Source organism: Pelophylax lessonae (genome assembly GCF_965119305.1).
Source record: "Pelophylax lessonae genome assembly, chromosome: 3".
Classification (NCBI taxonomy): domain Eukaryota; kingdom Metazoa; phylum Chordata; class Amphibia; order Anura; family Ranidae; genus Pelophylax; species Pelophylax lessonae.
The window spans coordinates 352,347,384-352,360,430 of NC_138770.1; the positions used below are offsets into that span (position 1 = coordinate 352,347,384).

At 39.1% G+C, this 13,047-nt stretch overlaps 1 protein-coding gene across 1 annotated transcript in view; it reads right to left on the reverse strand.

The window, feature by feature from the left end:
• IMPG1 (interphotoreceptor matrix proteoglycan 1) overlaps positions 1–13,047 on the reverse strand; it is a 348,223-nt gene that overhangs the window by 143,969 nt on the left and 191,207 nt on the right. Inside the window, exon 12 of the mRNA XM_082249671.1 lies at positions 8,698–9,508. Coding sequence (XP_082105797.1) covers positions 8,698–9,508 — 811 coding nt within the window. The remainder of the gene's footprint in view (positions 1–8,697; positions 9,509–13,047) is intronic.

The window sequence follows — 13,047 nt, forward strand, 5'->3', positions numbered from 1 at the left end:
ATGGCCAGCCTAAGTTACTTGTGGGTATGGAGGAGAGCATCTTCAAGGTCTATTTCCACAGAGGTACGTAATTGACCTCTCCGACTTAAGGGGCCAAAAGGCTGAGATTAAACGTGGTGAACATTGAGGAAACAGTATATTCTCAGTATGGTCTAATCCAAATGTTTGAATAGAATTTAATCACTTGAGGAAAGCCTTTGAATTAATAGTATTGCACAAAGCCATATACATTATTGCCTATTTAATACCAAGTACAATAATTGTTTTTTTTTATTTTTTTTTTATTATACTTCTTTTTTTTTTTTACTATTAGTAAAGAAGTCTGTGCTGAGAGTTTTGGTTCATGAACTGTAAATGTTTGTTGGCCAACAATAAAAAATAAAATAAAAGTATGTTAAGACTCTTAAAGTATAACTAAAGGCAAAACATTTTTTTTTTTCGTTTTGGATAGTGTGGATAGGGATTAGAACACCTGTCAGTTTTTATTGCTGCCTGTACTCTCCTTAAGGAGATTAACCCTCTCTATTTGTTCTATTTACCATTATTATTGAAAGTGAAAGTAAAAGAAAATCCCCAATTTTGGGTTGTCCTCAGAAAGGTAATAGAGGGGAAATCTTCCAATGGGGACACTAGTTCTGGTGACTTGGGGGTCCCCAAGGAATTCCCTAATAATGTAAGGATTTCCTACCACTTTCTGTTTGGCTATGGGACAGGAAGTGAAATCTCGGCAATGGGACACAGATGGCAAAAAAAAAAAATTGACAGGGGTTATATTATAACCCTCCCTTGCTCTATCCAAAATGGAAAAAAAGTGTTGCCTATAGTTCTACTTTAAGTTACTTTGGAATGGGGCTAAAAAGGCTCAGAAAAGGTTAGTTGGGCTGCAAATGGTATAATGGAGGTCACCTGCCAACATTACCAATAGTTTTTAAATGTACACTTCTTTCAAATTGGCCTGGTCTGAGTTAAAGGGGAACCCCCATCTAGTGAAACTAACAATATGGCTGTACACTGTTACCCTCACAGGATAGAAGAGTGCACCACAATTTAAAAAACAAAACAATAAACATAATCGGCAATGATGACATTGTACTTCCTGTCACATGAAAATTACATTACACTTATCTGTTTTAAAAAAAAAATATATATATATATATATATATATATTCCCTCCTAAATCTTGCAAGATCCTGGGTGGTCGGGACTTTAACCACATACAGTGCATGTGTGAAATGAGGAGCATGACTTGCAAGCTCTCACAGTTAGCAAAGAATGTAAACAATTGTATACAAATCCAATGTTCAACGCATCAAAAAATATAAAGTGCAAGCTGAACACTCCCAATGTGAATCCACCACACTCTCCAAATCTTCATAAATGAAATATAGTGCAGCGCACTTTAAAATACAATCAACGTGATAAGCAATACAAATCTACAAATAAAATCATATATTGCAAATAATGAGTGAAAAAATATATAAAAAAAGTCTACAAATGCAGACATAAAGTCTAGAGTAAAGTGCACATTCACCACTGTGTTCCAAAATGATATATTCTTCAAAACAAGAACATAAGTGTTTTCTGTGCTTTAACCACTAGTGAAGGATGGCCGCTCACCTTCAAAGTATAACCACAGAATAAACAGCAAGGTCCGAAAAGTACCTGTCCCCCTCCAGGGGATATTCGTCTGGTGTCCTTAAACTCTCCTCTCTCCTCACCATTGAGTATGGGAACATACAGCTCTTTCTGTTGCTTTCATATGTTCCCATGCTCGCTGAAGTGGTGGAAAAAAGGTAGGTTTTAACCTAAGGCTTTCATTTTTTCTAGGACCTCGGAGTGATTTAGAATGAGCATGCTACATTGATTTTTGCCTTGGTGGGGAAAAGGCATCTTTAAACCTCAAAACAGATTAGTTATCTGTAGCTATAATAAGTAACACAGGTAAACATTTGTGAACCCACTGCCTAATAAGTTGTGAACTTTCGGACAATTCCCAATAAAGTATGGAACTAAACTATAGTACCATGGCTCATAGCACATGCAATATGAAGTCATGGGTGTATGGTTGTCAAAAGCACCAATGATAGTTTGATTGATTCTTAAGAACAAATCAGTGTCTACCGTGTATGACTAGCATTACTGCAAACTCATATTTAAATTACTAAACACATTATGGACACAACATTTTACATACACCCCAACATTAGACTGCAGACATCTATGAAAAGACAGATATACAATACAGTAGTGAAAACACTCAGTCACTGCATATAAATATTTCCACTAAATATGATTTCTAGTTCATAGATGAAACTTATGTTTTCTTTCACATTTACTAAGCTAATCCTAATTGATATGCTTTAAAAAAGCTAAAGAAAAAAAATTATTATTACACATGACTGAATGGATGAGGGGAGTTATTTGTCCCTCCTCTGTGGTCTGTAAAAAAAACCTAAAACGTTAATTTGCAAAATAGGCACTGTACATAAAAAACAGGATTTATGTTCTTACCATAAAATCTTTTTCTTGGAATTCATTAAGGGAACAGGATTCAGTTTTTTTAAGACAATTGGGTTATACTGATGCCTACAGAAAAAAATTGGACAGTGCCAAACAAAAAGCCATTGGCCAACCAGATATAACCCCTGCACTTCCAGCATGCTTCAGTTTTGTAGCAAATATTATGAGTAGATTACACACACAGAGGGGTAGAACCTGTATCCCTAAAGAATAAGTTAATCTATTAAGAAAAATAATAAAATGCACAAATTTTTGCAAAAAAAAAGAAAAAAGTGCATTTATTATTTGCCAGGGTCCTACAAAGCATTGCACCCATAATTGGTGGACCAGGGGTGCGATATCAGACAAGCCCTACAGCTTTCAGCCTATACCTCCATACATGCTGTCAGTTTGAAAGTTGCAGGTCAGGTGAATGAACTACAAGGGCACTCACAGTTCATTCAGAACTACAAGCTGTCTGCCACGTGGATGACGATACTTGTAGATTATTCATTTACAGGGAACTGTGAATGAATAACATGGTTGTGTGGCCAAAGGCTCGCAGGGCGGCATTGTTTTTGAATTGTGACAGTAGGTGCATGGAGAGAAGAACCTTCACCCGCTGTCACACAGGGGGGGGGGAATTGGAGGAAGAGGCAGCAGGAGCTGGAACATGCTACCTGTTCCACCCTGTAATATGTTCCAGGAGGTGAACGTGAACTCCAAGGAATGTATTTTATGCTAAGTACAAAAGCCTTGTTTTCTTTCTTGTTCATTATGAAACACAGAAATTCATTATTCTGAGAAATTTGGGATGCCCAAAACCAGTCCAACTGTGGGGTGGGCAACAGTAACGAAACACTAACAGGCACACATAAAAACAATAAAACTGAGAGCAACTTACATGTTTTGGAACACTTAGTGTGTATCCATCACATTGCATTGGAATTGATTATGTAATGTATAAAGACCTTTGTACTGACAACTAGCGGTAAATCAGTATAACTACAACTTTTAATGTAATGCTTGTAAAGTGGAACAATCCAGTTGTAATCCAACCTACCTGCATGCTTGCATTAGTTAGTTTAGTCATTAGCTAGACTCCTCCCTTCTTATTCATGTCCCTGAGTTAGTATCAACTTAGTTAGTAGCTTTCATAGTGGGCACAGGGGGTTTAAAGATCATTGTCCATTTACACTTCAATATGTCCACTGAACATCCTTATATTGTATTCTAAAAGTAAAACTATTTTGGATAAAACTGCCGTGTCTTACTGGCCACACAGACCAAGGTCTAATGGAGTTATGTCAATGTATAAAGCCATGCTTGAAACAGAACACTACAGCTCAAAGAGCTGCCTGAAGGACCTTACATCCATAGCTGGTATTAGATGAAGTCTGATCTGGTAAAACTTAGAAAACGTGTGAATGGGGGGAAAAGGCGGCAGCCATGCAAATTTGGGAAACAGTTGCTTAATGCATAAAAGTTAAAAAGCACTTGGACCTTGGTTTGTACACTGGTCCAAATAATTTGGTAGAGGGGGGGGTTATGGTGTGGGGTTGTTTTTCCAGGGGTTAAGCCCCTTAATTCCAGTAAAGAGAACTCTTAACCACTTTAGGACCGGAGGATTTTCCTGCTTTACGTCCAGGCCACTTTTTGCGATTCGGCACTGTGCGACTTTAACTGACAATTGCGCGGTCATGCAACGCCTTACCCAAACAAAATTGATGTCCTTTTTTTCCCACAAACAGAGCTTTCTTTTGGTAGTATTTGATCACCTCTGCGCTTTTCATTTTTTGCGATATTAATAAAAAATGCAACAATTTTGAAAAAATAACAATATTTTTCTACTTTGACAGTTAAAAACTATCCGATATATTAAATTTTTGTCATATATTTAGGCCAAAATGTATTTCTTTTGGGGGTATTTGATCACCTGTACGATTTTTACTTTTTGCGCTATAAACAAAAAAAGAGCGACAATTTTGAAAAAATAACAATATTTTTCACATTTTTTTATATGAAATTCCCCCCAAAAAATGTAAAAATCAAAATTTTTAACATTTTAGGCCAATTTGTTTTCTGCTACATATTTCTGGTAAAAAAAATATCGAAATAAGTGTATTTTGATTGGGTTTGCGCAAAAGTTATCGCAGCTAATAACTACGGGAAATTTATGTCATTTTTATTTTTTTTTTTAACTAGTAATGGCGGCGATCTGCAATTTTTTTTGCTGGACTGCGACATTGCGGCAGACAGATCGGACCCTTGACTGACATTTGTGACACTTTTGGGGGTACCAGTGACATTACTACAGTAATCAGTGCTATAAATATGCACTGTTACTGTAAAAATGACACTGGCAGGGAAGGGGTTAACTTTTATTGGTGATCAACGGGTTAATGTATTCCTGGTGCTTACTGACATGTGTGGGGGGAGGGGACTGTGTGACACAGGCACAGATCGCAGGTTCAGCTATGCTGAATCCTGCAATCTGTCCCTTCCTGTCACTTAGGAGATCCGCCCGCTTTGTTTACACAAGCGGGCAGATCTCCTCACTCGATCCCCGACGATCGGGGAAGAGCCTCTCCTCCCCTGGCCCGACTCCCGCTGTGACTGAATACAGCGGGAGCGAGCCTCCGGCGGCGCACGTGTGCCGCCCACCTACGTCGCTGGGCGATAACAAACCACTTTGCCGCAGTACGCTCCATGTGAGCGGTCAGCAAGTTGTCAGCGTACCAAGACATTTTGGACAATTTCATGCCCCCAATTTTGTGTGGAACAGTTTGGGGATGGCCCCTTCCTGTTCTGACATGACTGTGCACAAACAAGGTCCATAAAGATATGGATGAGTGATTTTGGGTTGGAGGAACTTGACTTGCCTGCACAGAGTCTTGACGTCAACCTGTTAGAACACCTTTGGGATGAATAAGAGCGGAGACTGTGAGCCAGGCCTTCTTGTCCACATCAGTGTCTGACCTCACAAATGCAGTTCTGGAAGAATGGTCAAACATTCCCATAGGCACACACCTAAACCTTGTGGACAGCCTTCCCAGAAGAGCTGAAGCTGTTAAATTTCATGTGCGTGGTAATGCAGGCATCCCAATACTTTTGGTAATATAGTGTATCTTCTTGGAATACAAAAAGTGAAAAGGCCAGTCTGGAGCTGCTTCTTTTCACAGTGGAGGACTGGAGGAGGCCTATGAGATACATCAATTGATTTGTTTCCTGAGCAGTGAGGTTAGTAGTCTGGTGGGTTTGCACTAATTTGGTGGTGTTGGGAAATACACCAGAAGATTTGGCTTGCTGATTTAGCCTAGAATACTCTGGACTCAGAATACTGTGATGAAACATTGCTGTTTGAACAGCACTTCACAAGAATCTATTGTATATACCAAGGACATTTGTTGTTTATACACTGCACTTTCACAGAATGAGCACCTTATTAATATCTCTTCTGTGATTCATCATTGGTTGCACCTTTTTGCACATATAAGTTTAAGGTTTATTGCATAATTGGTACTTTGCTCTTGGTTATTGGAGATGTATATCGGCATTGTTCTTTGAATATTGTTATTATTAGGATTTTACATATTGATCCTTTAGCTAACTGCCTCTTTTAACCATTAGCGCAGACTTTATTATTTTTAGCATACAGAAAATAAAATGCACAGTTCTGACTAAACCACCTTCCCAGTACTGTAGGGCTGAAGGTAAAAGTTCCAAGAGCTCTACAAATACAGGATTAGTAGGGTTTTAGCTGGATCCTATGACATAAGTTTCGTCCATTCCCATGAAGTTTGGCAGACTGACGTTAAAATATAATTAAAGGCAATTCTTTTTTTTTGTAGAATAGACTGGAAGGGCATTAGAAAACCTGTTAGGTTTTTATTGTTGCCTGTGTCCACTTTAGGAATATTCTTCCTCTCTGACATATTGCAAAGATAAACAGGGACAGCTTGATCGAGGACACCAGGTAAAAACCATGGGTACTCACAAGCCAGCTGTTCAAAGCAGGAGAAGTTCAAATGTCTGGAGGTGACCCAGTAACTGCAGGTGGCAGCAAGGACTAATCAGGGTGAAACTCCTGTCCCTTGAAAATAGGAGCAATACCTACGTCGCTGGGCGATAATGAACCACTTTACTGCAGTACGCTCCATGTGAGCGGTCGGCAAGTTGTCAGCGTACCAAGACATTTTGGACAATTTCATGCCCCCAATTTTGTGTGGAACAGTTTGGGGATGGCCCCTTCCTGTTCTGACATGACTGTGCACAAACAAGGTCCATAAAGATATGGATGAGTGATTTTGGGGTGGAGGAACTTGACTTGCCTGCACAGAGTCTTGACGTCAACCTGTTAGAACACCTTTGCTGTTCAAAGCAGGAGAAGTTCAAATGTCTGGAGGTGACCCAGTAACTGCAGGTGGCAGCAAGGACTAATCAGGGTGAAACTCCTGTCCCTTGAAAATAGGAGCAGCGGGAGCGAGCCTCCGGCGGCGCACGTGTGCCGCCCACCTACGTCGCTGGGCGATAACGAACCACTTTGCCGCAGTACGCTCCATGTGAGCGGTCGGCAAGTTGTCAGCGTACCAAGACATTTTGGACAATTTCATGCCCCCAATTTTGTGTGGAACAGTTTGGGGATGGCCCCTTCCTGTTCTGACATGACTGTGCACAAACAAGGTCCATAAAGATATGGATGAGTGATTTTGGGGTGGAGGAACTTGACTTGCCTGCACAGAGTCTCGTAGCACTCCAGCACTTAATTCCACAGCATGTTAAACCTTTTTGCAGAATTGAATGGATAAGAAAGATATTGATTGTGTGGAATGGTTTAAAGCGGTATTAAACCCAAAAACAAAAAATATGAAATTTGCAGTTTACCAATTTTTAGATGTGGGGGCTGCATTGGTCTTATTTTTTAGGGTTTTTTCTTTTATTTTCATCTGGTGATCCTGCCAGTGAGTCTATTATTTTTAACTTCCTTTATCAGACCAAGCTGCCCAGATAAATTAGCAGTTAGAGGGTTGAGACAACAATAGGGGTGCTTACAATGATCAACTCTGATGCATTTATGTAAAACCTTTAGAAAAAAGGATTGTTTTAACTGCTGGATAAGGGTATTTGAGAGTTCTTAAAGTGCAATAACTGGGAATGTCAGATTGTTACCAGGCGTGCAATTAACTAATTAGTTAGGAGACTCTGTGATCAGTGAAAGAGAGGAGGAAAGAGCAGCGCTGATCTGAGTGTAGTGTTTTTAAAAAGCAAGCAGGTTTATTGGGTGGTAATCAACTCACATGTGTCTAGAAGTAAAAAGGCACATAGTATGGTAAGCCACGTGTGTCTCTTTCTGTCCGTGTAGCTGTGCTGTTGCGATCGGCAGTCCCGGCCGCTCTGGTAGCACCCGAGGCTCCTAGGCTGGAGTAGATCAGCTGGGCAGGTAGTTACAGCGTCACACGTGATAGGTAGGGGGTGTATCAGAGCTTGCGTTTGGAGCATGCGTGCTCCTTCGTCACGAATCCTGCCATATGGATAGTGAAGGATGTTTGTATTCTCCCATTTTATCTTTTATATCTTTTATTTCTTTTTTTTTCTGTTTTTGTACTTTTTTCTCAACGAAAATGTAATTAAAAAAAAAAAAAATTAGTGGAAAAACAAAACAAAAAAACAAAACAAGGATCTGGAAAGGACAACAAGCAGAACCGAATGCCGAGCAGAAGTTCATGCCATTTTTGGTTGAGCTGGTCAAGGTACATCCTCCAAAGCTGTCGCTAAGGCTACGCCAATCTGAATAGCTGCATAAAAAGCCCAACTCAGCAGTGTTTAGATGAAGTCTTAATGAAAGTTAAAAGTAAAATAAAAACATTGAAGCATGCTGAAGCATGCCAACACTGGGAGGAATCCCATTCCTCCTTTAGGTGACAATATTACCCAAATGTCTCAGAATAACTAAATCTTGTGTTCCTTAGAGAGCAAGAAAGAAAGAAGTTTAAAAACCTAAAAATGTATTAAAAATATAATTTTTACAAAATAATTTATGTTTCTCTTTAAGACAATACAATTTAAATATGTTTGGTCCATAAATTAACAATGCCTATAACCATATGTTTTTCCATTGTGTTTAGACAGCATTAAATGTAATAGTAACTGATTTGCTTGTAAAACCAAGAATTAAAACAGCATAATGTCATTACTTACCCTCACCAGGAAGAGAATCTTCAACTGATGGCAAGGTGACAGTAATCTTGTCATTTGTGAACGTATGCCTGGGAGTCCAAGATTCTTCTGTATTTACCAGCGTATATCCATGTGGTGTTTCCACTGTCAAATATGGGAATATTTTGCTCGAAGAATCATTTATTAAATTAATGTCAGTCTGTTGAATATCAAGATCACCTGACATCTCTGTGGGATCAGGATCTTTGAAAAAGTTTATGTTAGTGGCGTTTTGTACAACAGTGCTGACAGATATTGTGGTCCCTTGTCCATCTTCACTCTGAGAATCTAGCTCTGGTATCTCAACATCAGGAAATATAGTAGAGGAAGAAATAATGAGATTGTTTGTGTCAACAGATGAAGGTGCTTCCCATATATCAGAAGGTTCATTACTTGGTGCTTCTATTAAATTATTTTCTGAACTAATTTCTACTTCTTCCTGACTTATCACTTCAACATTGGCATTTGGGGTATCAAAAGGCACAGAAGAATCTCCATTGACTGTATTGTCAATGTCTTTAATTTTCTCCTCCAATGGCTGTGTTTCAGGTTCTACTTTTGGTTCATAATGAAGAGAAGGAGGTGAGATCACATTTTGATATGGAAAAGAAGTGGTAATAAAGGAAGTTTCAATAGGATTAATAGGTGATTCGGTAGCCATGTCATTTACAAGGCCTATTGTCACCTTGGCATCTGGTACCGCAGTACCTGAAATGAAGTCCTCACTTATACTTTGCTGCTCTGTTCCATCAGTAGGTTTAGAGAGTGGTAGCTCAGCAATTAAAACATCATCCTTAAACAGGAAAAAAAAATGTATCAATATGGAACACTGCAAAATTGTCATTACTATACAATAATATTTCTAAGAGTTTGGGTATACTGTATAATGTTACAGTATAGTATCTCAGTCTGTCTATTTCAGTTAATCCACATTAAAGTGTTACTAAACCCACAACAGTATAATCAGTCTGTATATGCAATAAAGCATGCTTGTTATACTCACGATGGAACCTATAGGGTTAGTCTTGCACAATGTGTAAAAAGGCTGTTTGATCATGTCTTCTCCCCTTCTTTCAAAGTCCCCAATCCATCTCCTCATAGTACAGAGCATTGGGGCACTCTGCACATGCTCAGTTTTTTGTGTATTGCTAAAGAGTTTTTTTTTTTTTTTTGGGAGCGTGCATGTGATCGGCAGAGGGCCAATCAGCACTGTCCAGACATAGGGTCAGGAGTCATGCAGCTTAAAAGGACAGTCAGAGAAGAATGAAAACTCCTTCTATGAGCTTTAACCAGTGCTTGGCCGGACACTGATAGAATTCACAAGACCAATATATACTGCTTATATATACTGATTAAGCACACAGTCAGTGTGTGAAACGCGTCTACCTTGTCACGATTGTCATATTTGGATGTCCAGTCAATAAACCTGGATTTTGACTCAACCTGGAGTGCTGCCAATTCCTTTTCTTTTATCAATATATACTGCTGATGAGAAAAGGTTTTTAGCAGTTTATATTTACTAAAATAATTGCAAGTACTGTGGGAGACCAGATATAGTGAATGCAGGGCCTTGGGTTTAGTAACACTTTAATTCACTAATCACTTTCAGAAAGAAAGGTATTTGTATTCCAACAAAAATAAAAAATACAGTCAGGCAAAACAGCCTAGGCATTTTCTGGTACCAAAGACAATTTTATTATAATAGCAAGTCACAGACAGTATGATGATGCTTATTACTGACCCAGATCTGAACCTGCAACTTCTGCTGTGTCTCTTCTTGCTGAGCTACCTGAGATGCTGGACAGCTTCCTGTCTAATTCCATAGATAACCTTTCCTTTTGTCTTGTTTCTCTTGAACATTAAACTCATTCCTTCTTCCATGAACTTTCTATTTAAGGCAAACTTTTGCAGTTCCTGTTTGCCAGATTATTGTGCTCTCTTCAGCCAATATCTCATTATTGTCACTGCTGCTATCTGAATCTTTGCAATTGCTCCATACCAACCTTTGGTTTGTTCCTTGACTATGCTTCTGCTTGATCCCAACCTGCAACCACTTGTTACCGACCTTTGGCGACACAGTACTAACATGCAACAAAACCCATCTCCACCATCAGGGGCTCTGGAATAGTGGTTAATGCCTAGAACACACAACTCAGGTTAGCCAGTGTCATCTGAAAGGGTGACCAGCTTGTATACCTGTCCTGCTGGTCAGTGGGAGCCTCTTTACTGCTATAGCTACTGGTCAGGTGGAAATAACATCTGTAATATTAAAAAGAAGTAATCCTGCGAGCTACCTCTAAAATGAACTAAATAGGTGATTTGCTGCAGATGTATGTAAGTATTTCACTCGCGCCAGGGATGAAGTACTTAGTGTGGTAAGCTGCAAGTTCAAACTAACTATACTTATATAGTTAAGTGTGCATAAATTTGCTGCAGACACTCCACTTCTCATACCAGTGTGAACAATGTAAAAAAATAAATAGTGCTGCGCATATAATAAAATAATCGAAACCTCTTAAGGGATATAAATATCTATATCTTAAAATAAATTCACATAAACATAATATAGGTCAGAAAACGTGCAATAATGCTCCACATATAAAGTGCAAATGCGATAAAGGTACAAATATATAATAGCGTAAATAAAGTGCAGAAGATATATATATGTGCAAATATTGCAAAGAAAGTCCAGTAATAAGTTCACGTGAAAAAAGTGCTGAAAATATATAGTTCAAAATAGTGAATCAGCCAACTAAGGGTGGCTAGTGCTCCCAGTGATGAGTGACCAGGGTGTCACAATGAATAGCAACCGTGCACCCCCTTGTGAGTGGGTGCTCACCTTAGAATATACTTTAAAGCTTGTATAGATAAAATCCTAGTAATCATCCATCCGGATCCTTATGGCTCCTCTCATCCAGGTGGATTAAAACATGTCATTCAGTACAGCGATCTCTAGTTTTTCATCTGTTCAGTGTTGCAATAGTTCAGCCTTGATGGGCACCTCAGAAGCAAAATTGTAGAAGACAGTTCAGTCTTTCAAACGGACAGTAGAAAAGCAAACCCATTTGTCGCTGCAGGGCCGCAGAAGAGATTCCACGTTGCTTTGAGCCTGGTTACTGCAAGCATGTGCAGGTCAAAGCTTTTTTTGCTTTTCTACTGTCCGTTTGAAAGACTGAACTGTCTTTTTTGCTTCTGAGGTGCCCATCAAACCGCGAAACAAGTTAATAGTCCAGCCAAAGTGCTGTGTCTTTCTGCTGCTCCGTTTCTCTGTTATCAGCATGATAACTTCTGACAAGCTCTCCACACACGAGATAACAGCATCTGGAATTTTGTGCCATGGAGGGAACTTAGAGATAGATAAGCAGAGAGCTTGTCTATTCCCAGTACAGCTCTGCATATTTCCTCGTTCCTCTGCCTATGTGGAGCAGGGGGAGGGGGTATGTGCCTTTCCTCCAATCAGCTCACACACAGTGCATGCCCAGACTCCACACCCACTGCTGAATGAGGAAGAAGGATTTTATAACACAATCTGCACGTTACAAAGAATGTAGAAAGGGAAAGACTGCACATATACGTGTAAAACTTGTGTAGGGGGATTTGTTTAATTTCTGTGTATCATCTGAGGCTATTCACCACATCACTGGGTATAGGAGAGGGTTTACATCCACTTAAAGTAAACATGTCAGCTATTTTATATATTTAAAAGGTGTGCCTAACAGCAGGTAACAAAAGGTGGCTGATATTGTTTTCATTAGGTAGGAAATGCTCTCTGCTTGTTTTACCATACTACTAGGAGCTTGACTTTATGGGTGTGATTTACTAAAGACAAATAGACTGTTGACTTTGAAAGGGGAGTTGCACTTTGAGTTTTTTTGAGGTGAAACTCTACTGACTTTCATCATCCAACAATGTGCAGGCAAAAATGCTTTTTTTTTATCTTTCTTGCAGGTGAATGGGTATTTTTTGCAAAGTAAAATTTCATTACATTTACAACCCTTGAAATTACAACTTCCCTTGCAAAGTGAGCACTGAGCAGCCTATTTGCCTTTAGTTAATCAACCCTATCAGTTCTAGGTTAAGATCTTCCAACATGCCTGCACCCTGTCCACTGATATCTCATCAGAGGCCATTAAGAGCACTCATTTTAAATAGGGTGTGCTTGAAGGAAATATTGTCTGCAGTAGTATGATATATTCTCATAAATCAAATACATTATTCCCTACACTTTACTACCCTATAGAAGTGAAAATTGAAAAACTTGATTTGTTATTGTGAGAAACTGACCAACCTCATGCAAACTTAGAAATGTGGCCTAATATAAAAAAAATGGTT